At 44.4% G+C, this 23806-nt stretch overlaps 1 protein-coding gene across 2 annotated transcripts in view; it reads right to left on the bottom strand.

Moving 5' to 3' along the window:
- Positions 1-23806, bottom strand: part of deptor (DEP domain containing MTOR-interacting protein) — a 121439-nt gene that overhangs the window by 25346 nt on the left and 72287 nt on the right. For both annotated transcript variants that reach the window (XM_060921728.1, XM_060921727.1), the window contains exons 6-7: positions 14703-14885; positions 7136-7273 (exon numbers count right to left, since the gene is read on the bottom strand). In XM_060921728.1, coding sequence (XP_060777711.1) covers positions 7136-7273; positions 14703-14885 — 321 coding nt within the window. The remainder of the gene's footprint in view (positions 1-7135; positions 7274-14702; positions 14886-23806) is intronic.

The following is a 23806-nucleotide window of genomic DNA, read 5'->3' as shown; positions in this document are numbered from 1 at the left end:
CAGTATCTGAGCAATCAGCAATCGAGAGCAGCTTTTTCCAGCCAAACACCATAATCTATCCTCGCAATGAACACGAGTAGAAGACAGTGAAGCAATTTTGGAAATTTGACTTTCCTCTTTCTTCCTTCCCAGTGGTCTAATAAGAGAGCCGGAAACCATATGCAGTGAAAAGACAATTATTATTATTTTTTAGATAAGCCCATGCTCACACTTGCAGTAACCTTTATGCTTCAAGCCTGCTTGAAAAGCCATGGAGGCTCATGGTCAAATTTGCTCTGTGTGCGCGCGTGTGTGTGTGTGTGTGTGTATAAAGTGTTCAATCTTAAGTCTTTGCCTGCTGGCTGTGCTCTTTGCCTTTCAGGGACTGAATGTGCTTGCCAAACACACACACACACACACACACACACACACACACACACACACACACACTTAACACGTTGCCTCTTTACAGTTCAAGGAGCTGTAATGAACAAATTAAACAGGAGATAAAGAAAGAGCACAGGACAGAGAAAGAGCAGGGCACATTTATTAAGAGAGCTGACAGCTGGACCATACCAAAGAGTTCCTCATCATAGGTGTAGTTTGACTTAAGAAAAAAAAAATCATGCAATATCTTTCCCATCTTTCCCACTGCATATTTTCTATCCTACGCAAATGCCACAGTAAACTGTGTAACAATTCAGAGCAAAATCAGCAACACTGCTTAACAAGATGTCCAGGCTCCAAGGTTTGGCAGAATATCAGACAGGAAAGGAAGTCGTTTATGTGGAAAAGAGGCCAACTCCACTTGGGATTTCTGTCAACATTTTCATTACCCAATTACAATGCAGTAGAATAAAAGGGGATGTGCTAATATGACTTTTATGGCCTGAAAACAAACATACTAACACCCTCCTGACCCACCCAGGCAGCTCTGGAGAGCTATTTCTAAGAGAAACAGTCATGGCTGAATGTGTTTGGGTTACGAAATTGCAATTCCTAGACATGGTTCACTGATATTAGTTGTGTGTTCAGTCAGTACTGAAAATATCAGTACTATGAATAAGTTGGTAGCATTGCTGCTGCATAGCTCCAAGGATCCCTGTTCAATCCTGAGTTTGAGTTACTGTCAAGGTGGATTTTCAAATCTTTAGTCCAGTCTGTGTAGGGTTCCTCCAGTTTCATCCTCACAAAATCATTCACGTAGGTGGACTGACTACACTACATTGCCATTCAATTTAAATGATCATGTTAATACATGTGAATACATGTGCACACACCCTGCAATGCATACACCCAAGGTGCATTCCTGCCTCCCACCTAATATCCACTGTGACTCTGACCAGGATAAAATGGTTAGTGAAGATAAAAGAACAAATAAATACAACCCCAATTCCAAAATAGCTGGGACTCTGTGTAAAATGTAAATAAAAACAGAATGCAATGATTTGCAAATGTCCATCCATCCATCCATCCATCCATCCATCCATCCATCCATCCATCCATTATCTCTAGCCGCTTTATCCTGTTCTACAGGGTCGCGGGCAAGCTGGAGCCTATCCCAGCTGACTATGGGCGAAAGGTGGGGTACACCCTGGACAAGTCGCCAGGTTATCGCAGGGCTGACACATAGACACAGACAACCATTCACACTCACATTCACACCTACGGTCAATTTAGAGTCACCAGTTAACCTAACCTGCATGTCTTTGGACTGCGGGGGGAAAACCGGAGCACCCGGAGAAAACCCACACAGACACGGGGAGAACATGCAAACTCCACACAGAAAGGCCCTCGCCGGCCGCTGGGCTCAAACCCAGGACCTTCTCACTGTGAGGTGACAGTGCTAACCACTACACCACCGTGCAAATGTCATAAACCAATATTTTTTCATGATAGAACATAGACAACATATCAAATCTTTAAACTGACACTTAATATTTCACAAAAACTATTAGCTCATTTTGAATTTGACGGCAGGAACACATCTCAAAGTTGGGACGGGGCAACAAAAGGTTGGAAAAGTAAGTGGTACTAAAAAGAAACAGCTGGAGGAATATTTTGCAACTAATTAGGTTAATTGGCAACAGGTCAGTAGCATGATTGGGTACCAAAAGAGCATCTTAGAGAGGTAGAGTCTCTCAGGAGTAAAGATGGGCAGAGGTTCGCCAATCTGCGCAAAACTGCATCTACAAATTGTGGAACAATTTCAGAATAAGGCTCCTCAATGTAAAAGTGCGAAGACTTTGAATATCTCATCATCTACAGTACATAATATAATCAAAAGATTCAGAGAATCTGGAGAAATCTCTGTGTGCAAGGGACAAGGCCAAAAATCGATATTGGATGCCCGTGATTTTCGGGTCCTCAGGCAGCACTGCATTAAAAGCAGGCATGATTCTGTAATAGAAATCACTGCATGGGCTCAGGAACACTTCCAGAAATCATTGTCAGTGAACACAGTTCATGCCATCCACAAATGCAGATTCAATCTCTATTATGCAAAGAAGCCATATGTGAACATGATCCAGAAATGCTACCTGCTTTTCTGGGCCAAAGCTCATTTAAAATGAACTGAGGCAAAGTGGAAAAGTTTTCCGTGATGATATGAATCAAAGTTTGGAATTATTTTTGAAAACCATGGATGCCACATCTATCGGACTAAAGAGGAGAGGGATCATCCGCCTTGTTATTAGCACTCAGTTCAAAAGCCAGCATCTCTGATGGTATGGGGGTGCATAAGTACCTATGGCATGGGCAGCTTCCACATCTACAGTGTCTTGCAAACATATTTACCCCCCCCTTGGTGTTTGTCCTGTTTTGTTGCATTACAAGCTGGTATTAAAATGGATTTTTGGGGGGTTAGCATCATTTGACTTAGACAACATGCCTACAACTTTAAAGGTGCAAACTGTTTCATTTTTTTTAAATTGTGACACAAACAATAATTAAGATGAAAAAACAGAAATCTGGAGTGTGCATACGTATTCATCCCCCAAAGTCAATACTTTGTAGAGCCACATTTTGCTGCAATTACAGCTGCAAGTCTCTTGGGGTATGTCTCTATTAGCTCAGCACATCTAGCTACTGGGATTTTTGCCCATTCCTCAAGGCAAAACTGCTCCAACTCTTTCAAGTTAGAAGACTTGTGTTGGTGTACAGCAGTCTTGCCACAGATTCTCAACTGGATTGAGGTCTGGGCTTTGACAAGGCCATTCCAAGGCATTTAAATGTTTCCCTTTAAACCATTCCAGTGTAGCTTTAGCAGTATGTTTAGGGTCATTGTCCTGCTGAAACATGAATCTTCGTCCTAGTCTCAAACCTCTGGCTGACTCAAACAGGTTTTCCGCCAGAATTGCTCTGTATTTAGTGCCATCCATCTTTCCTTCAATCCTGACCAGCTTTCCTGACCCTTCAGATGAAAAGCATCCCCACAACATGATGCTGCCACCACCATGCTTCACTGTGGTGAAGGAATGGTGTTCTCAGGGTGATGGGGAGTGTTGGGTTTGCGCCACACATGGCATTTCCCATGATGGCCAAAAAGTTCAATTTTATTCTCATCTGACCAGATAATCTTCTTCCATGTGTTTGGGGAGTCTGCCACATGCTGTTGGGCAAACTCCAAACGTGTTTTCTTAAGCAATGACTTTTTTTCTGGCCACTCTTCCATAAAGCCCCACCCTGTGGAGTGTACAGCTTAAAGTGGTCCTATGGACAGATACTCCCATCTCCAGTGTGGATCTTTGCAGCTCCTTTAGTGTTATCTTTGATGTCTTTGTCGCATCTCTGATTAATGTCCTCCTTGCTTGGTCTGTGAGTTTTGGTGGGCGGTGTAGGTACAGTCCCTTTAAGAAACTACATTTCCCATCAGCCAACTTCCGCACTGACCTATATCACGTGTGGGCGGGATCATCTACGTCACTTCCTCCACGACTCCATAAGGGACCCGGAAATCCGCCATACTTCCTCTTTCCGTCTTGGACTTCAAGCCGTCCGGACACAAGGAGGATCGCTCGCTCCGCTGAGCAAACCCAAGAACAGACGTCTTTCTTGCAAGATCCACGATTCAGCGCGATTTTCTTTGTTTACCCCTGGCCACGGTAAAAATCCAGAATCGCGCGATTTTAAACTCAGATAGAGTTACAGCCGGTTTGTTTATTCATTATACATATGTATGGACTGCAGCCCAAGCAGTTAATTAATGTTAGAAGCGACCGGATCCTTCTAATTTTAAAACGCTGTGCACATTATTTTGATCAGACTCTCTCTTTTCATCACGAGCGACCACATGTCGGACCAAGAGATCCTCTGTTTCCACGGAATCGACTCACATGCTCCACAACGGTGAAACTCCAAAGTCTCGGAACATCTCTTCATAATCTTGCGTAGAGGCAAGATACTGAGTAAGACTGGCAATTTTTGGGCAAAAACCTAGTCTTAGGAATTAGCTTTTATTAAGGAGTGTGAATTAAACTCAGGAACAGTTTAATTGTGTACACTGTAGACACTGTGTTGAATTGATGATTGTTCTATTTTGTTTCTGACCTCTCAATTGTTTAATAGATCGGCTGTGCATGCTTCTCTTTATTCCTTACTAACATTCTCAATTTCCTTATTACACATTTTGACCTCATCAAGATTTCAGTGGATTTAGTAATGTTATAAGCTAGTGAAATTAGCCTACGGCTAATTCTTTTGTCTCCTTAGCATCCAGGGCTAATTGTATTGTCTCAAGGGAACATGTGGTGGTCCTCCCCCACACTCACATTCACCTTTTGTTTTAACTCCACGAGGTAGGATCCTTGGGCCTTAGCTAGCCACAACCAAAGCTAATTCTTTTGTCTTAGCAACCAAAGCTAACTCCCTTGTGTTACTTAGAAACACGTGGTCACCAGGCCTCACACACACAAACGCATCTTAATTAGCACACAAAGGTGACTTTTGGGTGACTTTTGAAGTCACCCAAATCTCAAAGAATTCCAAGGTGCATATGAGTTATGTAATATGGTAAGTGATCATAATAATTTGGAATATACCATAATTTAGCAATTTTGGTAATTTATTATTAAGCACCAAAATTAATGGTATGATTCAATGAGACTGATTCAATGAAAACGATTCAATGAGACTGATTCAATGGTATGATTCAATGAGACTGATTCAATGGTATGATTCAATGAGACTGATTCAGTGGTATGATTCAATGAGACTGATTCAATGAAAATGATTCAATGAGACTGATTCAATTTAATGATTTAATGAGACTGATTTAATGAGATTGATCACTTAATTACCAATTGCACCTACAGAGGCCTTCTCTTGTCAGGTTTGTAGTGGTGCCATGTTTTTTCCATTTTGTGATAACAGATTTAATGGTGCTCCCTGGGATATTCAAAGTTTGGGATATTTTTTTATGACCCAACCCTGATCTATACTCCTCCACAACTTTGTCTCTGACCTGTTTGGAGGCTCCTTGGTTTTCATGTTGCTTGCTTAGTATTGTTGCAGAGTCAGGGTCCTTCCAGAACAGGTTGATTTATACAGACATCATGTGACACTTTGATTGTGCACAGGTGGACCTTAATTAACTAATTATAACTTATGAAGTGAATTTGTTGGAACAGCTCTTATTTAGGGGTTTCATATGAAAGGGGGTGAATACTTATGCACACTCCAGATTTCTGTTTTTTCATTTTAGCTATTGTTTGTGTCATAATAATAATAATAAAAAACAATTTGCCCCTTTAAAGTGGTGGGCGTGTTGTGTAAATCAAATGGTGCTAACCCCCCAAAAATCCATTTTACTTCCAGCTTGTAATGTGACAAACCAGGACAAACACCAATGTGGATGAATACTTTTGCAAGACACTGTAGAAAGGCACCATCAATGCTTAAAGGTATACACAGGTTTTAGAGCAACATATGCTCTCATCCAGATGATGCCTTTTTCCAGGAAGGCCTTACATATTTCAGCAAGACAATGCTAAACCACATACTACATGTATTACAACAACATTGCTTTGTAGTAGTAGAGTGCAGGTGCTGAACTGGCCTGCCTGCAGTCCAGACCTTTCACCAGCTGAAAACATTTGGCACATCATGAAACGAAAAATACAACAAAGAAGACCCATGATTGTTGAGCAGCTAGAATCCTATATCAGGCAAGAATGGGACAACATTCCTCTCCCAAAACTCCAGCAACTGGTCTCCTCAGTTCCCAGACATTTACGGACTGTTGTTAAAAGTAGAGGTGATGCTAAACAGTGGTAAACATGGCCCTGTCCCAACTTTTTTTGAGATGTGCTGCTGCCATCAAATTCAAAATTACCTTATTTTTTTTCTTAAAATGGTACATTTTCTCAGTTTAAACATTTTATATGTTGTCTATGTTCTGTTGTGAAAAATATATGGGTTTATGAGATTTGCAAATCATTGCATTCTGTTTTTATTTACATTTTACACAGCGTCCCAACTTTTTTGGAATTGGGGTTGTATTTTGGGGTTGTATTGAGTCATAAACTAGCTATCTGGAACTAACATTGCTCTGATGGGGGTATGAGTACTCTGATCCTTAGCAGTTAGTCCATGCTGTATAACACCACCCTGATTGCTGACACACACACACACACACACACACACACACACACACACACACACACACACACACACACACGTTCTGTACAATCAAAGCACAGCATCCAGAAGCAACAGAGTGACAATGCCAGTAATGTTTGGGTTGTTCTGTTGTGATCTCTCAGTGTGCTACTTTGAGGTTGATGGTAGAGATCTCGCTAAATTGGAAGGTAGTGAATAAAACATTCACTCTCTTCTGATCTCTTTCTGTGTGTGTATTTTATTACCCAATCTGTGTCATCTGTATATTTTGTTATATAAGCCAAGGTTGTTGTTGTTGTTTTTAAGCCAAAGGTTAGCTAGCTAGCATGATACCACTAGCTTAGTGTGAAACCATAGTTCCTTCTCTGGAACTTGACGTATGACATATGTGTCCAAAAACTCCTACCAAATCCAACTCAAACAAAAAGCCTTGTCAAGTTTAAATACAGGTTTAGGGTAATACAAAACTTGCACCTATGTATGAAGCAATATGATTAATACGATGAGTGTCGGAATAAATTTTAAGGATTTCGCTTACCAGATTTGGGGTTGCAGAGCACAGGAGGACTGCTGCTCAGTGTGGGACTGCTACTATAATAACCACTGCTGCCACAACTACTGCTCATACTGCTGCGCCTCACTGCTGACACCACCTTAATCTCTTTAGTGGGGCTCACTTGAGTCCAAGAAAGAGTGAGAAAAAGAGGGAGACTGATCAGGACAGAAAGAAACACTTTCACAAACCACAAAAACAATAAATACACCTACACCTATAAAAAAATGCAATATATCTTGGAAAATGTGTGCATGCATTTTGTGTGTGTGTGTATGTATATATACACACACACACACACACACACACACACTATACAACCCCGACTTCAAAAAAGTTGGGACAAAGTACAAATTGTAAATAAAAACGGAATGCAATAATTTACAAATCTCAAAAGCTGATATTGTATTCACAATCGAACATAGACAACATATCAAATGTCGAAAGTGAGACATTTTGAAATTTCATGCCAAATATTGGCTCATTTGAAATTTCAACACATCTCAAAAAAGTTGGGACGGGGCAATAAAAGGCTGGAAAAGTTAAAGGTACAAAAAAAGGAACAGTTGGAGGACCAAATTGCAACTCATTAGGTCAATTGGCAATAGGTCATTAACATGACTGGGTATAAAAAGAGCATCTTGGAGTGGCAGCGGCTCTCAGGCTACGTTTACATTAGACCGTATCTGTCTCGTTTTCTTCGCGGATGCACTGTCCGTTTACATTAAACCGCCTGGAAACGCCGGGAAACGGGAATCCGCCAGCGTCCACGTATTCAATCCAGATCGTGTCAGCTCCGGTGCTGTGTAAACATTCAGAATATGCGGATACGCTGTGCTGAGCTCTAGCTGGCGTCTCATTGGACAACGTCACTGTGACATCCACCTTCCTGATTCCCTGGCGTTGGTCATGTGACGCGACTGCTGAAAAACGGCGCGGACTTCCGCCTTGTATCACCTTTCATTAAAGAGTATAAAAGTATGAAAATACTGCAAATACTGATGCAAATACTGCCCATTGTGTAGTTATGATTGTCTTTAGGCTTGCCATCCTTCCACTTGCAAGTGGTAAGTGATGTGCGCTGGGATCACACACACAGCGGCTCAGTCCCGAATCACAGCTTGTTCACTTCACTCGCGTGCTCTGTGAGCTGCGCAAGGCCGGAGTGCGCACCCTCCAGAGGGCACTTGCTGTTCAGGGCGGAGTGATTTGGAGCGCAGGATGCCTGCGGAGCCGAGCGTATCCGTGTATTGGTATTGCTGTGTGCACGCAAATCGTGTATTGGTGTTGCTGTGTGCACACTAATCGTTTTAAAAACGTTAATCTGATGATCCGCTGATACGGTTTAATGTAAACATGGGCTCAGAAGTAAAGATGGGAAGAGGATCACCAATCCCCCTAATTTTGCGGCAACAAATAGTGGAGCAATATCAGAAAGGAGTTCGACAGTGTAAAATTGCAAAGAGTTTGAACATATCATCATCTACAGTGCATAATATCATCAAAAGATTCAGAGAATCTGGAAGAATCTCTGTGTGTAAGGGTCAAGGCCGGAAAACCATACTTAGACGGCACTGCATCACATACAGGCATGCTTCTGTATTGGAAATCACAAAATGGGCTCAGGAATATTTCCAGAGAACATTATCTGTGAACACAATTCACCGTGCCATCCGCCGTTGCCAGCTAAAACTCTATAGTTCAAAGAAGAAGCCGTATCTAAACATGATCCAGAAGCACAGACGTCTTCTCTGGGCCAAGGCTCATTTAAAATGGACGGTGGCAAAGTGGAAAACTGTTCTGTGGTCAGACGAATCAAAATTTGAAGTTCTTTATGGAAATCAGGGACGCCGTGTCATTCGGACTAAAGAGGAGAAGGACGACCCAAGTTATCATCAGCGCTCAGTTCAGAAGCCTGCATCTCTGATGGTATGGGGTTGCATTAGTGCGTGTGGCATGAGCAGCTTACACATCTGGAAAGACACCATCAATGCTGAAAGGTATATCCAGGTTCTAGAGCAACATATGCTCCCATGCAGACGACGTCTCTTTCAGGGAAGACCTTGCATTTTCTAACATGACAATGCCAAACCACATACTGCATCAATTACAACATCATGGCTGCGTAGAAGAAGGGTCCGGGTACTGAACTGGCCAGCCTGCAGTCCAGATCTTCCACCCATAGAAAACATTTGGTGCATCATAAAATGGAAGATACGACAAAAAAGACCTAAGACAGTTGAGCAACTAGAATCCTACATTAGACAAGAATGGGTTAACATTCTTATCCCTAAACTTGAGCAACTTGTCTCCTCAGTCCCCAGACATTTACAGACTGTTGTAAAGAGAAAAGGGGATGTCTCACAGAGGTAAACATGGCCTTGTCCCAACTTTTTTGAGATGTGTTGTTGTCATGAAATTTAAAATCACCTAATTTTTCTCTTTAAATGATACATTTTCTCAGTTTAAACATTTGATATGTCATCTATGTTCTATTCTGAATAAAATATGGAATTTTGAAACTTCCACATCATTGCATTCCGTTTTTATTTACAATTTGTACTTTGTCCCAACTTTTTTGGAATCGGGGTTGTATATATATATCATACACACACACACACACACACATGTAGGTACACAGTCCGTCTAAGAACTACAACAGTCCCTTTAAGAAACTACACTTCCCATCAGCCAACTTCCGCGTTGACCTACGTCACGCGTGGGTGGGATCATCTACGTCGCTTCCTCCCGGAAGGCATAAGAGACGGAACAACGCTTCCGTTTCCCTCTCTCTCGTCTGGATCCCAAGCCATCTAGACACAAAGAGATTTGCTCCACCAGAAAATCAGATAAAGATGTCTTTTCTTTCTTTCTTGCAAGAATCAGAAAGATTCAGCGCGTTTTTCTTTTTGTTTACCTTTGGCCACGGTAGACTTTGGAATCGCGCGATTTTTAACTCAGTCGAGTTACAGCCGGTTTGTTTTATTCATTATAAGTACGTACAACTGCAGCCAAAGCAGTTTAATTAGAAGTTAGGAGCAACCGGATCCTTCTAATTAAGCGCTGTGCACATTATTCTGATCAGAGACTCTCTTTTCATCACGAGCGACCACGCGTCGGACCAAGAGATCCTCTGCTTTCTATAGAAGTGACTCACGGAGGCCTTCACAATGGAAACTCCAAAAGCCTTGGAACATATCTCCATAATCTTGCTATAAACAAGGTACTGGAGTAGATTGGCATTTGGGCATAAAAGCTAGTCTTAGGAATTTGCTTTATTGAAGTAGTGTGAATTTAAACTCAGGAACGGTTTAAATGTGTACACTGTAAACACGCAGCATGTTGAATTGATGATTGTTCTATTTTGTTTTAATCTCTGTTTTGTTTAATAGATAGGTTGCATACTCTTTCTCTTTCTAACACTTTAATTTCATTAATTACACGTATCTTGACCGCATCAAGATTTCAGTGGATTTAGTACTGTTATAAACTAGTGAAATTAGCCTACGGCTAATTCTTTTGTCCCATTAGCATCCAGAGCTAACTGCATTGTCTCAAGGGACTGTAAGGCCTTACCACGTGGTCACCCTCCCCCACACCTTAGATAACATTCTTTTGTCTTAACTCCATGAGGTAGGATCCTTGGGCCTTAGCTAGCCACACGGCTAATTTTTTTGTCTCGTTAGCAAGCTAGGCTAACCTTTTGTTTACCACCAACACATCTTAGCTAGCAACCAGAGCTAAATCCTTTGTTCTCAAACCCTACATGGTGACACACCCTCCTTAGCTAGCCACACAAAGCTAATTCTTTTGTCTTAGCAACCAGAGCTAATTATTTTGTGTAGGCCACACACACAAGGCCTCTCTCTCTCTCTCTCTCTCTCTCACACACACACACACACACACACACACACATACACACACACACATCAAGTATATGACCATATCATCATATTTGTATATAATGATTCCACCTACCATTATTCATTTTCATCTTTGTTATAATAAATTCATTTATTATTGAAACTGTTTATTTGTGTTCCAATATCTTTGAAGTACCCAATCTCCAAGAATTCAAAGGTGCATATGAGTTATGTAATATGGTAAGTGATCATAATAATTTGGAATATACCATAATTTAGCTGTTTGGTAATTTATTATTAAGCACCAAAATTAATGGTATTAATTAATGAGACTGATTCCATGAGTGATTTAATGATAATATGAGACTGATTCAATGAAAACGATTCAATGAGACTGATTCAATTTAATTATTAACCTTCAGGTTTAATGAGACTGATTTAATGAGATTGATCACTTAATAATTACCAATTGCACCTACACATATATCATCTCAATATATATACAGGTAGTCGTCGACTTATGACCTATGCGACTTACAACCAATCGACTTTTCGACCGTCTGGTTATGACTGGCAAGTGTTTCCCAGCTGAGCTAGCTGAGTGTACGACAGTTTCCGCCCCAGCTCCCGGCAGCGCCTCTCGTCGCGTACAACAGTTTCCGCCCCAGCTCCAGGCACATGCGCAGTCTCTCTCGCGCTCCCTTGCACACTCTGTCATACAGTTTCCACCCCAGCTCCTGGTTTATGAAAGGAGCAAATGCTCCCGCCAGCACGAGCGCTGCAACAGCTGATGATGACGTAGATGACCCACAGCCAAGCACCAGTGATGTCAGCAGTCACTAAATTTTGTATTTTGCTATGTTTCACATTTGTATTTTGGTATGTTTCAAACTAAAATGTTTTCTATTTTTCACACCTGTATTTTGTATTTTTTGTTTTGCACGTATTAAACGAACTGTACTGTACGCAGTGTAGTATGCAGTGTTTGACTTAAACCAAACAATGAGCCAAGGTAATGAAATAAGAAAATGTTGATAAAATAAGACTTTAAGATGATTACAATATCATTACACATCACAATATACTTATGTTCATTTAACATAGGCCGACTTACGACCAGATCGGTTTACGACCGGTCAGTCGTAACCAAACGCAGTCATAAGTCGACGACTACCTGTGTGTGTGTGTGTGTGTGTGTGTGTGTGTGTGTATATATATATATATATATATATATATATATATATATATATATATATATAAAATCCCAAAACCTTTGTTTCACTTCTCCTTCTAGCATGGACCGTTATGCACATATTGCACATATCCACATATCACATATGAACAGTTAACTAATCATGTAATGAAGTGACAAGAAAAGTTTTAGTGGCTTTAGGAATTTTTTTCTAGGTTCAGTGAGTTATAGTGGAGAACCACCGCTACACTTTACAGCTTGAAGCAGCACTTGAACTAATACACACACACAAAACGAAGCCAAGGGTCATAATCCAGCAGCTATAAAAGAGGAAGAGCAGAGGCTCCCTCTCACCACACACTGATCTCATTTCCTTTGCTATAAAATGTTGTAGCTTGTCGCAGACCTCCTTGGCACTGACAGCATCCTCTGCACAACAGTCACTTTAAGGAAAGGCTTTTATCACGATTATCCATTACTGCCCTCTCCATACTACGAGGGCAGTTCAACCTTTGTATGACTCAGAGTCAGTAGTAATCACTAGGAGTTACTCTAGAGTGTAAATCTGCCTTGCCTGGCTGAAAGTATAATGCAAGACAGTGTTAAACAGTAGGTGGTGGGTTTCACACATTTAAGAGATGAAGTGTTGGTAAAGTTAGTACACCAAGAGTTTGGAAAATAGCAAATTTATGACTTTTTTGCAGTTAGCAATTTGGAAGTCAATTAAAAAATCATATTCAGAGGATATGAAACACAATATTGAGAAACAAAATCAATAATCATTAATCAGCGTGGTCTTAAAGTCACCTCATTCAAATTCTAACTCTTTTAACCTGTTTAATCTATCCCAATTATTTTTTTTTACAATTTTTATTAATTAAAAGTCACTTCATGTCTTAAAGTAATGATGGATGTCGTTTCTCTTTACTTAGTTGAGCGGTTCTTGACATAATATGGATTACTACAGTTGTGGAATAGGAATATTTACTGTATGTTTATTATTTACTGTTTGAGCTCAAACGCATTAAGAAGGCAAGAAATTGCACTAATTAACTTTTGATGAGGCACCTGTTAATTGAAAAGTGTTCCAGGTGACTACCTCATGAAGCTGGTTAAGATAACGCCAATCGTGTGCAAAGCGTCATCAAGGTAAATGCTGGATACTTTGAAGAATCTAAAATATGAAACATTTTGTTTAACACTTTTTTTTGTTTACCACATAATTCCATATATGTTCCAGATGTTATTTCAAAGTTTTGATGGTTTCAGTATTGTTCTACAATGTAGAAAATAGTCAAAATACAGAAAAACTTATGAGTAGGTGTATCCAAACTTTTGACTGGTACTGTCAAAAGTCTAAATTTTTTTAAAACTCTGTGCAGAACAAAAATTTGATCATTCAACGTGTGCCAGGATTATAAAAAAAAATGATAGCAGGCAATGTTGGTACAATAAAACAAGTTTACTAAAGCAAAGCCCTTTGACACACCAGTGGGAGACATTGTGACAGTATGTGAGACAGTATGTGTGTAAGGTTTGTCTATGGACAAAAAAAAAAAAAACCAAAAAACTTAAATTCATCATACCTTTGAGATCAAATATAAAAATGTAGGTCTATTTCCACTTCTAACTTTTTATGCACAATACATGTAATTGCTTTTAGCAGCAGGAATTTGATGATCATAGATAATGAACAAGAACACTCTGTACCTTTTCAACTGAGCACCCACTGCCACATTACACATTATGATATTATAAGCAAATTCATTTAATTTATTTTGTAGTCTCTCTAGGCCATGTTTGTTTTTCTAATGTGCCAACTGTACCGAAGGTATTAGATTTATTTTGCAGAAAGCAATTACAGTAAATAGACAGGTTCACCCCCTGTAAATGAATGATCTGTAATGTACAGGCTGGAAAATCCAAATCAAATAAAGCTCTTGTGTATCCAGTGTGCTTGTCTTTACATGTCTGTGCTTGTTAGTATGAGGATGATAAGACTGAAGTAACAAAAATACAAAGATACACAAGCTTCAGCTAAGCCATTTGAATGGTAACCAGCGTCAGTGTTCCAAATAATGTCCAAGTATGTGAATGGCTGAAATTCTTCAATTATGGTTGTAGTCTACTGAGTTGTAGTAATCTACAATGAGAGATGCAATTGTATCCTCTAAGGTTATGTGTAATGTATTTTGGTGCAATGTAACTAACAATAGATCCAAACATAGTTTTCAGGCATTAGTATCTATCCTGGTAATAAGTCAGCCAACAACATCACCAGTTACGGTCAGGGTAAAGATCGACTACTCCTCGATTACTTCTCTCCATATTAAACTCTCTGCTACTGGCCATTTGTTCCACTATGGAGAGATTTCCTTTTACAACGAGGTGTTATTGTTTCCACGATTGACCTGATCATTGGAAGAGGTGTACCATAACTCAGAAACATGCTAAAGACGTCCGTTACTCTCCCATTAACCCACCCCTTCACACTGACCAGAGAGGAAGCTGTTGTTGCTGCTGTCTGTGTTCTGTTTGCGCAGGCAGAATGGGCTGTCGTGGCTGTCTAAAATCATGCGTGTTCGCTCGCTCAGCAGCTCCATCAGTCGCCGGCGGCGGCGGAAATTCATCCGGAACTGAAAGAGGAGGTCACCGTCTGCAAAGTGGTGCTTGTTGGTGACTAGGAAGAGACCAGCAAAAAAACAAACGTTAGACAAATATCAATAAATCAACCACCATATTATCCTTAAATGGCTCTGTTTCATTAGTCACATCATCAGAGCTTCTGTGCTTCATACAGTGGTACTTGAAAGTTTGTGAACCCTTTAGAATTTTCTATATTTCTGCATATGACCTAAAACATCATCAGATTTTCACACGTCCTGAAAGTAGATAAAGAGAACCCAGTTAAACAAACGAGACAAAAATATTATACTTGGTCATTTATTTATTGAGGAAAATGATCCAATATTACATATCTGTGAGTGGCAAAAGTATGTGAACCTTTGCTTTCAGTATGTGGTGTGACCCCCTTGTGCAGCAATAACTGCAACTAAATGTTTCCGGTAACTGTTGATCAGTCCTGCACACCGGCTTGGAGGAATTTTAGCCCATTCCTCCATACAGAACAGCTTCAACTCTGGGATGTTAATGGGTTTCCTCACATGAACTGCTCGCTTCAGGTCCGTCCACAACATTTCGATTGGATTAAGGTCAGGACTTTGACTTGGCCATTCCAAAACATTAACTTTATTCTTCTTTAACCATGCTTTGGTAGAATGACTTGTGTGCTTAGTTCAGTTCATGGACAGATGTCCTGACATTTTCCTTTAGAATTCACTGGTATAATTCAGAATTCATTGTTCCATCAATGAAGGCAAGCTGTCTTGGCCCAGATGCAGCAAAACAGGCCCAAGCCATGATACTACCACCACCATGTTTCACAGATGGGATAAAGTTCTTATGCTGGAATGCAGTTTTTCCCTTTCTTCAAACATAACACTTCTCATTTAAACCAAAAAGTTCTATTTTGGTCTCATCTGTCCACAAAACATTTTTCTAACAGTCTTCTAGCTTGTCCATGTGATCTTTAGCAAACTGCAGATGAGCAGCAATGTTCTTTGTGGAGAGCAGTGGCTTTCTCCTTGCAACCCTGCCATCCACACCATTGTTGTTCAGTGTTCTCCTGTTGATAGACTCATGAACATTAACATTAGCCAATGTGAGAGAGGCCTTCAGTTGCTTAGAAGTTACCCTGGGGTCCTTTGTGACCTCGCTGACTATTACACGCCTTGCTCTTGGAGTGATCTTTGTTGGTCGGCCACTCCTGGGGAGGGTAACAATGGTCTTGAATTTCCTCCATTTGTACACAATCTGTCTGACTGTGGATTGGTGGAGTCCAAACTCTTTAGAGATGGTTTTATAACCTTTTCCAGCTTGATGAGCATCAACAACGCTTTTTCTGAGGCCCTCAGAAATCTCCTTTGTTCGTGCCATGATACACTTCCACAAACGTGTTGTGAAGATCAGACTTTGATAGATCCCTGTTCTTTAAATAAAACAGGGTGCCCACTCACACCTGATTGTCATCCCATTGATTGAAAACACCTGACTCTAATTTCACCTTCAAATTAACTGCTAATCCTAGAGGTTCACATACTTTTGCCACTCACAGATATGTAACATTGGATCATTTTCCTCAATAAATAAATGACCAAGTATAATATTTTTGTCTCATTTGTTTAACTGGGTTCTCTTTATCTACTTTTAGGACTTGTGTGAAAATCTGATGATGTTTTAGGTCATATTTATGCAGAAATATAGAAAATTCTAAAGGGTTCACAAACTTTCAAGCACCACTGTATTCCTGTCACTACAAATCATTCCATTCCTTTGCCCACATATTTTGTAGAGATCTGAATGTGGGCATTTCATAAATAGAATTAGGGTGTTAAATAAATCAGTTCAGAATATCATGGCAGTTCAGTGTGTGTGTGTGTGTGTGTGTGTGTGTGTGTGTGTGTGTGTGTGTGTGTGTGTTCTGAAGGTTACTGGCATTAGAAAAATGCAGCCAAGTTAGTGTGCGTCTTTTCTCACAATTTCACAAGGACAAAGCCTGCTTTATTCTATACTCAGACCAATTGTCCTCTACCAACTTGCCTCACACATCGAAACACAACAGATTGCTGCAAGAATCACATGGCTCCTTTACCATACTCCTCACTGGCTTTGCATCTCTCAGGCCATGTTAACAATACCACTAAACACAACACTGCAAACACACAAACACAAACACATGCTGGAAAAGCAGAAAAATAGACTCTGCCTTAAATCATATGAACTGTTTTCACGTGACTGGATGTACACTGTGGCCTCTCATTGTCATGCTCATTAATGGATCAACAACTGCACAGCAGCACAACAGGGCTGCGGCTGGTACAACTGCATTTCCAGCCAACGGATTTTACAGTTGCATTGCTGTGCTGTCTACATTTGGAGATGTTGCGCAACCATATGAACAGTTTGTGGAATGAAGCCACAAACAGCAGTGTTAAAGCTACAGATAAACAGGGCAAGAAGTACAAAAAATCTTACAGCTGAGTAGTACATACCCATATTTTTTTAGGAGAAACGCCCAACAGGACATGTTACACTTTATCTTAAGAAGCCTTCACAGTATGATTAATGCATAAAATATTTCAACACTAAAAGCACTCACATTAAACCCGCAGCTACTTAAATGTAGTTCCGAGGGCTCTGATCTCACACCAAATCACAAATAATCCTTAAATGTGGTTTGATAATGGCATGTGTAACACTTTGAGCGGGTGGGTGGAGCACAGAAGTACGGCAGGCCAGAACTGAGTTTTCAAAAACTCTTTATTAGCAGCTTTTCAGCATTCACACTCTCCCAGTTCACACAGACACGCACACACATATCATCCATCTGGCTGGGGAGAGAGCTCCCTTCCTTGGCTCTCTCTCTCCTTATATAGGGCGCGGTTACTGGGGAAGACACACAAACACGGATTAACAGACATCAGGTGCAGTGATTCTGCCACTTACCTTCCCTGACTCCGCCCTCCGGTCACAGACCAACGCTTGACCACACCCCCGCTGCCACATACCCCCACCGCCCGACTCAGGCCGGGCAGGCGTCCGGCCTGCAGCCGACTCTCCCCCCCCCCCCCCCCCTTGACGGGAGAGGAAGTCCACCATGACCATCTGCGCCCCCGGCCTGTGGACCACCTTGAAATTAAAGGGCTGGAGTGCCAGATACCAACGGGTGATCCGCGTGTTGGCATCCTTCATGCGGTGGAGCCACTGGAGGGGCATGTGGTCCAAACAGAGGGTGAAAGGGCGCCCCAGGAGGTAGTAGCGGAGGGCGAGGACCGCCCACTTGATGGCTAGGCACTCCTTCTCTATGGTGCTGTAGCGCCCCTCACGCACCGACAGCTTTCTGCTGATGTACAGCACAGGGCAATCCTCCCCCTCCACCTCCTGGGACAAAACAGCCCCCAGCCCTCTGTCCAACACGTCCGTCTGCAACATAAAGGGGAGAGAAAAGTCACGGGAGTATAACAGTGGCCCCCCACACAGTGCAGCCTTCACCTCAGAGAAAGCCCGCTGGCATTGCTCCGTCCACTGGACCGAATCTGGTGCCCCCTTTTTAGTGAGATCAGTCAGCGGGCTGGTGACGTCTGAATAATTAGATATAAACCTACGATAGTAGCCAGCCAGCCCCAGGAACTGTCTCACCCCCTTTTTGGTCTTGGGCCTCGGGCAGGCCGCAATCGCTGCTGTCTTATTAATTTGGGGACGCACCTGCCCATTGCCCAAGTGGAAGCACAGACATCGTACTTCCACCTGCCCAATTGCACACTTCTTCGGGTTGGCTGTGAGACCCGCTCGCCTCAGCGACCTAAGGACGGCCCTCAGGTGTTGCACATGCCGAGGCCAGTCATTACTATAGATTATGATATCGTCTAAGTATGTGGCCACATAGGTAACGTGGGGGCGGAGGACCCTGTCCATAAGCCACTGGAATGTAGCGGGCGCCCCAAACAGCCCAAAAGGAAGTGTGACAAATTGGTGTAAGCCAAACGGTGTGGAAAAGGCCGTTTTTTCTCGGGATAGTGGAGTCAAGGGGATCTGCCAATAACCCTTTGTTAAATCCAGTGTCAAATAAAAGGGAGCCGTGCCTAGTCAATCCAGCAACTCGTCAATATGAGGCATTGGGTACACATTGAATTTAGACACCACGTTGACTTTTCTATAGTCCACACAGAACCGGACCGACCCGTTGGCCTTGGGAACCAAGACCACCGGGCTGCTCCAGTCACTGTGGGACTCCTCAACGATGCCCATTTCAAGCATGTCCTCGAGTTCTTCCCGAACCACCTTTTTCTTGTGTTCGGGTAGCCTGTAAGGGCGGCTGCGCACTACCACCCCTGGGGGTGTCTCGACATGGTGTTCTATGAGGCGGGTGAGGCTGGGCAGGGGTGAGAACATGTCTGAAAATTCGATCTGCAACTGGGCAACCTCCATGAGTTGGGTTGGGGAGAGGTGGTCTCCACAGGGGACCGGAGAGGCAAGCGACGTCAACGTTCCTTTTTGAACCTCCGGCCCCAGCTCCGCCTTCTCCGGAACCAACAACACCAACACCACGGGGACCTCCTCGTTCCAGAGTTTGAGCAGATTGAGGTGGTAAATCTGTAGTGCCCCACCCCTGTCCATTCGCCTCACCTCATAGTCAATGTCCCCGACTCGCCGTGTGACCTCAAAGGGTCCTTGCCACTTGGTGACCAATTTGGAGCTCGACGTGGGCAACAGTACGAGTACTTTATCTCCCAGTGCGAACTCCCTAAGGCGGTACCCCTGTCGTACAGGCGGGTTTGCCGTTCTTGGGCCTGCCGCAAATTCTCGTGGGTTAGGCACGTGAGTGTGTGGAGTTTTGTGCGCAGGTCAATAATGTATTGAATTTCATTTTTGCTCAGGGAAGGTCCCTCCTCCCAATTTTCCTGCAGTACATCTAGGATGCCGCGTGGCTTACGCCCATATAATAATTTGAACGGGGAGAACCCCGTGGAGGCTTGTGGGACCTCTCGCACTGCGAATAACAGGGGTTCGAGACATTTATCCCAATTACGTGCATCCTCACGTACAAACTTTTTAATTATATTCTTGAGTATGAGATTGAACCGTTCGACTAAACCGTCCGTTTGTGGGTGATAAACGCTGGTGCAGATCGGTTTAATTCCCAGTAACCCATACAGTTTGCGCAGTGTGCATGACATAAACAAGGTGCCTTGATCAGTCAGAATCTCTTTGGGGATTCCGACTTGGGAGATGATGTGGAAGAGCGCTTCCGCAATACTGTGTGCAGAGATATTGCGAAGAGGCACTGCTTCCGGGTATCGTGTTGCATAGTCCACCAGAACTAAAATAAAGCGATACCCCTGTGTGGACCGATCTAATGGCCTGACGAGATCCATCCCAATTCTTTCAAATGGGGTCTCGATTAATGGTAGAGGGCGCAAAGGCGCATTTGGAATGGCTGCTGAATTTACTAACTGGCATTCGCGGCACGCCGTACACCACCTATGGACATCACCGTGAATCCCTGGCCAATAGAACCGGGCCATTATTCAGGCTAGTGTCTTTTCCTGCCCCAAGTGTCCAGCCATGGGATTAAAGTGAGCCACCTGGAATACCAATTCCCGGCGGCTCTTTGGAATCAAAAGTTGTGAGATCATTGGACACTCACCGGTATGCGATATGCTCCGGCCCGATCAAGGGCGGCTCCTGGCGCGTCCGGGATCCGGACCACCGCGCCCACCTCCATTGCCGAGCACTGATGCTGGAGGTGCCCCGGCTCCCCGCAGCGCCAGCAAACCAGCCCAGGCTCTCTCTCTGCACCGGCGCTCTGGGGCTCACTCACCTGGGGGGGGGGGGGAGGAGAGAGGAGAAGAGGAGATCTGCGATCCTGCCGTGGGAACAGCCGCCAAATGATCCTCTGCCAACTCGATGGCCTGATCCAGCGACACCGGGCGATAGCACTGGACCCACTCCGCAGTCCCTTCGGGAAGTCGTGCGATGAACTGCTCCAATGCCACCAGATCGATGATTCCCTCAGTGTCGCGGTTGTGAGCCCTCAGCCACTGCCAGCAGGCGTCCCGGAGTTGCTAGCCAAATGCGAACGGCCGGCCGACCTCCTCTAGGCGTAGAGCGCGGAAGCGCCGACGTTGTTGTTCTGGGGTGCGCCCCACACACTGGAGGACGGCCCGGCGCAAGTCCGCGTAGACCAGCCGGCTGTCGGCGGGGAGCTGTAGCGTGGCCAGCTGCGCCTCGCCCATTAGCAGGGGGAGGAGGCACGCCGCACGCTGTTCCACCGGCCAGCCCCAGGCCTCGGCTGCTTACTCGAAGAGCACTAGGAAGGCCTCGGGATTGTCGTGCGGGCTCATTGCTGTTAGGGTGAGGTGGGGAGGGCCTGCGGCGGTGGAGGTGGTGGACCCTGCTGACACGAGGAGGTGCCGGAATGCCTGACGATCTTCCTGTTGCGCCAGCACACTAAAAGCACTCACATTAAACCTGCAGCTACTTAAATGTAGTTCTGAGGGCTCTGATCTCAGACCAAATCACAAATAATCCTTAAATGTGGTTTAATAATGGCATGTGTAACACTTTGAGCGGGTGGGTGGAGCACAGAAGTACGGCAGGCCAGAACTGAGTTTTCAAAAACTCTTTATTAGCAGCTTTTCAGCATTCACACTCTCCCAGTTCACACAGACACGAGCACACACATATCAACCATCTGGCTGGGGAGAGAGCTCCCTTCCTTGGCTCTCTCTCTCCTTATATAGGGCGTGGTCACTGGGGAAGACACACAAACACAGATTAACAGACATCAGGTGCAGTGATTCTGCCACTTACCTTCCCTGACTCCGCCCTCCGGTCACAAACCAATGCTTGACCACGCCCCCGCTGCCACAGCATGTTATTAATAAGATCTTATCATGAGCATGAGGGCTTTTCAGTGATTGTAGAGGTAGTGAGGGATACAGTCATTCAACCAAATTAATAGCACCATCTTTCTCTTTCAAAATTCTCTCAAAATCTTCCGTATTTAACAAAGCAAACCTGGTGGCCATGTTTGTTTATAAATTATCACAGTCGCTCGCTAGCACAGAAGTTTTACATCTCCAACGTGTGATGTCATGTTGTCTTGACAACATGCAATATCGTAAACCACTCTCAGTGACATAATACACATAAGATAAGTGATATGATAACAATACTGCATGCTATCAAACAAAATGAATAAAACCCGCTAGAAGGGAATAGAAAACATGTTTTTGGTCAATCGAAAAAATGTCCTGTATGTATAATAATTTCCGATATTTCACTTTGATGACATCACTCCCAGTGTTTTCCTGCTGACTAGACGTACGTTGTCAAAATTGCGAACTGGTTGAAAATTACTATGTGGCAGCGGGGGCGTGGTCAAGCGCCGGTCTGTGACAGGAGGGCGGAGTCAGGGAAGGTGAGTGACAGAATCACTACACCTGAGAGCAATTAACCTGTGTTTGTGTGTCTTCCCAGTGACCGCGCCCTATTTAGGGAGGGAGAGCAAGAGCAGAGGAGATCTCTCCCGAACCAGACACCTGATGTGTGTGTGCGCGTGTGTCTGTGTCAAACATATTGTGTTCACTGAAAAGTGTAGCAATAAAACTATTTGTTGAACCTGATCTCTGTCCTGCCGTCCTCGGTGCTCCACCCCTCTGTAAGAACTGCTACAGTGGTGCCGAAACCCGGGAAATTGGAGCACAGCAGCCTAACAGCCCCATGGAGTCCTCCCCGTTCGCCGAACTGGTCGAGGCCCTGGTGTTGGCCCAACAAGAAGATCGGGAGGCGTTCCAGCACCTCCTCGCGTCGGCGGGGTCCACCAGCGCTCCGACCAGAGGCCCGTCTCCCCTCACTGTCACCAAGATGGGCCCGCAGGACGACCCCGAGGCGTTCATCACGCTCTTCGAGCAAGTCGCCGAAGCCTCGGGGTGGCCAGTGGAGCAGCGCGCGGCGCGCCTCCTCCCCCTGCTATCGGGAGAGGCACAGCTGGCCGTGCTACAGCTCCCCGCTGACCGCCGGCTGGCCTATGCGGACCTCTGCCGGGCCATCCTCCAGCGCGTGGGGTGCACTCCAGAACAGCAGCGCCAGCGCTTCCGCGCGTTGCGCTTGGAGGAAGTCGGCCGGCCGTTCGCGTTTGGCCAGCAGCTCCGGGATGCCTGCTGGTGGTGGCTGAGGGCCGACAACCACGACGCCGAGGGAATCATCGACCAGGTGGTACTGGAACAGTTCGTCGCTCACTTGCCGGCAGGAACTGCGGAGTGGGTCCGGTGCCACCGCCCAGCGTCGCTGGATCGGGCAGTCGAACTGGCGGAGGACCATTTGGCGGCTGTCCTGGCGGCAGGACAGCAGATGGCATCTTCTCTTCTCTCCTCTTCTCTCTCTCTCTCTCCCCCTCCTCCTGTGTCCCGTCCTCGCCCCATTCCCCCACTGCGGAGGCGGGGGCCGACACCACCCCAGCCGGCCCGCCGCACCCGCGGTGCCCTCCTGTTTCTCCCTTCTGTGTCTGTCTCTCCCCCACCTCAGGTGAGTGAGCCCCAGATCACCGGTGCAGAGGGAAAGCCCGGGCCGGTTTGCTGGCGCTGCGGGGAGCCGGGCCACCTTCAACAGCAGTGGACGGCGATGGAGGTGGGCGTGGTGGTTCAGATCCCCGACGCGCCAGAGGCCGCCCTTGATCGGGCTGGAGCGTATCGCATACCGGTGAGTATCCAAGGGGCTACATATCAGGCGTTGGTGGATTCTGGTTGTAATCAGACCTCAATTCGCCAAAGCCTGGTTCAAAACGAGGCATTGGGGGGAGCACAAGGGGTGAAGGTGTTGTGTGTGCACGGGGATGTTCACCGCTACCCTTTGGTATCGGTCCACATTATTTTCAGAGGGGAAAAATTTATAGTGAAGGCGGCGGTTAATCCTCGCCGTACCCACTCTTTAATTTTGGGGACTGATTGGCCGGGATTTCAGGGTTTAATGACACGCCTA

This window comes from Neoarius graeffei, chromosome 5, assembly GCF_027579695.1.
Source record: "Neoarius graeffei isolate fNeoGra1 chromosome 5, fNeoGra1.pri, whole genome shotgun sequence".
Classification (NCBI taxonomy): Eukaryota; Metazoa; Chordata; class Actinopteri; order Siluriformes; family Ariidae; genus Neoarius; species Neoarius graeffei.
The sequence above is the reverse complement of the archived record's forward strand: the minus strand, read 5'-3'. Positions and strand labels throughout refer to the sequence as shown.